The sequence below is a fragment of the Oncorhynchus masou genome, unplaced genomic scaffold (assembly GCF_036934945.1).
Source record: "Oncorhynchus masou masou isolate Uvic2021 unplaced genomic scaffold, UVic_Omas_1.1 unplaced_scaffold_3568, whole genome shotgun sequence".
In the NCBI taxonomy this organism is placed as follows: Eukaryota; Metazoa; Chordata; class Actinopteri; order Salmoniformes; family Salmonidae; genus Oncorhynchus; species Oncorhynchus masou.
The window spans coordinates 30001-32500 of NW_027009975.1; the positions used below are offsets into that span (position 1 = coordinate 30001).

Consider the following 2500-nt stretch of genomic DNA (forward strand, 5'->3'; position numbering starts at 1 on the left):
TATTTTCTACATTGTAGAATAATAGTGAAGACATAAAAACTATGAAATAAAACATATTGAATCATGTAGTAACCAAAACATGTTAAACAAATCAAAAAATAGTTTAATATTTTTGATTCCTCAAAGTAGCCACCTTGATGACCATGACCTTGATGACATCTTTGCACACTCTTGGTATTCTCTCAACCAGCTTCCCGAGGTAGTCACCTGGAATGCATTTCAATTAACAGGTGTGCCTTGTTAAAAGTTAATTTGTGGAATTTCTTGCCTTCTTAATGAGTTTGAGCATTTTAGTTGTGTTGTGAAAAGGTAGGGGTGGTATACAGAAGAGAGCCCTATTTGGTATGATGAAACTGTCTCTCATGAGGACCGCCACAGGAATGGAAGACCCAGAGTTACCTCTGCTGCAGAGGATAAGTTCATTAGAGTTACCAGACTCAGAAATTGCAGCCCAATTAAATGCTTCACAGAGTTCAAGTAACAGACACAACATCAACTGTTCAAGAGAAACCACTACTAAAGGACACCAATAAGAGGAAGAGACTTGCTTGGGCCAAGAAACACGAGCAGTGGACATTAGACCGATGGAAATCTGTCCTTTGGTCTGACTGATTCCATCTGGTTTGTGCTTTGTGGGACTATCCTTTGTTTTTCAACAGGACAATGACCCAAAACATACCTCCAGGCTGTGTAAGGGCTATTTGACCAAGAAGGAGAGTGATGGAGTGCTGCATCAGATGACCTGGCCTCCACAATCACCCGACCTCAACTCAACTGAGATGGTTTGGGATGAGTTGGACCGCAATGTGAAGGAACAGCAGCCAACAAGTGCTCAGCATATACATTTACATTTAAGTCATTTAGCAGACGCTCTTATCCAGAGCGACTTACAAATTGGATATGTGGGAACTCCTTCAAGACTGCTGGAAAAGCATTCCTCATGACGCTGGTTGTAACGGTTTTCTGTAGGCGAAGGAGAGTCGGACCAAAATGCAGCGTGTAGATTGCGATCCATGTTTAATGAACAAACGTAAAACACGAATCAATACAAATACTACAAAACAAAAAACGTAACGAAAACCGAAACAGCCTAAACTAGTGTAAACTAACATAGAGACAGGAACAAGGACACTAAGGACAATCACCCACAAAACACACAAAGAATATGGCTACCTAAATATGTTTCCCAATCAGAGACAACGATAATCACCTGACTCTGATTGAGAACCGCCTCAGGCAGCCATAGACTATGCTATACACCCCACACAACCCCAAGACGAAACACACCACAAATAAACCCATGTCACACCCTGGCCTGACCCAATAAATGAAGATAAACATAATAAATATAGACCAGGCGTGACCCTGGTTGAGAGAATGCCAGGAGTGTTTCGAAGCTCTCATCAAGGCAAAGGGTGGCTACTTTGAAGAATCTCATGATTCCATATGTGTTTTATCAAAGTTTTGATGTCTTCATTATTATTCTACAATGTAGAAAATAGTTTAAAAAATAAAGAAAAACCCATGATTGAGTAGGTGTGTCCAAACTTCTGACTGGTACTGTATGTCAGAGTCAGCATCCGGCCCACTGCCCTTTGACTTACCCTCATCCTATCTTCCCTGTCATGCCAACACTGTTCTATACTTTAAAAAATACGTGGCAGGGCCTCCTGGGTGGCGCAGTGTTCTAGGGCACTGCATCGCAGCATAGCTGTGCCACCAGAGACTCTGGGATAGAGTCCAGGCTTTGTCGCAGCCGGCCACCACCGGGAGGTCCGTGGGGCGGCGCACAACTGGCCCAGCGTCGTCCGGGTTAGGGGAGGCTTGGCCGGCAGGGATATCCTTGTCTCATCGCGCACTAGCGACTCCTGTGGCGGGCCGGGCGCAGTGCACGCTGACACGGTCACCAGGTGTACGGTGTTTGTACGGCTTCCGGGTTAAGTGGGCATTGTGTCAAGAAGCAGTGCGGCTTGGCAGGGTCGTGTTTCGGAGGACGCACGGCTCTCGTCCTTCGCCTCTCCCGAGTCCGTACGGGAGTTGCAGCGATGAAACAGGACAGTAAATAAAGACTGTAACTACCAATTGGATACCGTGAAAAAGGGGAGAGAAAAAAGGGTTAAAAAACAAAAAGAACGTGGCTAATTCTTCTCTTTTATTTTTTTATTGTTTGTCATCCATCCTCAGTACCCTCACTTCCTGAAGAGAGAGGGTAACAAGCTCCAGATCCTGCTGCAGAGGAGGAAAAGATACAAGAACAGGACTATCCTGGGATACAAGACCCTGGCTGTAGGAACCATCGACATGGCTGAGGTAGGAACACAATGAGAGAAGACCCTGGCTGTAGGAACCATCGATATGTTTGAGATAGGAACACAATGAGAGAAGACCCTGGCTGTAGGAACCATCGACATGGCTGAGGTAGGAACACAATGAGAGAAGACCCTGGCTGTAGGAACCATCGACATGGCTGAGGTAGGAACACAATGAGAGAAGACCCTGG

At 45.3% G+C, this 2500-nt stretch overlaps 1 protein-coding gene across 1 annotated transcript in view; it reads left to right on the top strand.

Annotated features, from left to right (window-relative positions):
- Positions 1-2392, top strand: part of LOC135534556 (phosphofurin acidic cluster sorting protein 2-like) — a 10839-nt gene extending 8447 nt beyond the window's left edge. Inside the window, exon 4 of the mRNA XM_064961512.1 lies at positions 2185-2392. Within this exon, the coding sequence (XP_064817584.1) occupies positions 2185-2325 (141 nt within the window). The 3' untranslated portion in view covers positions 2326-2392. The remainder of the gene's footprint in view (positions 1-2184) is intronic.
- The last annotated feature ends 108 nt before the right edge of the window (positions 2393-2500 follow it).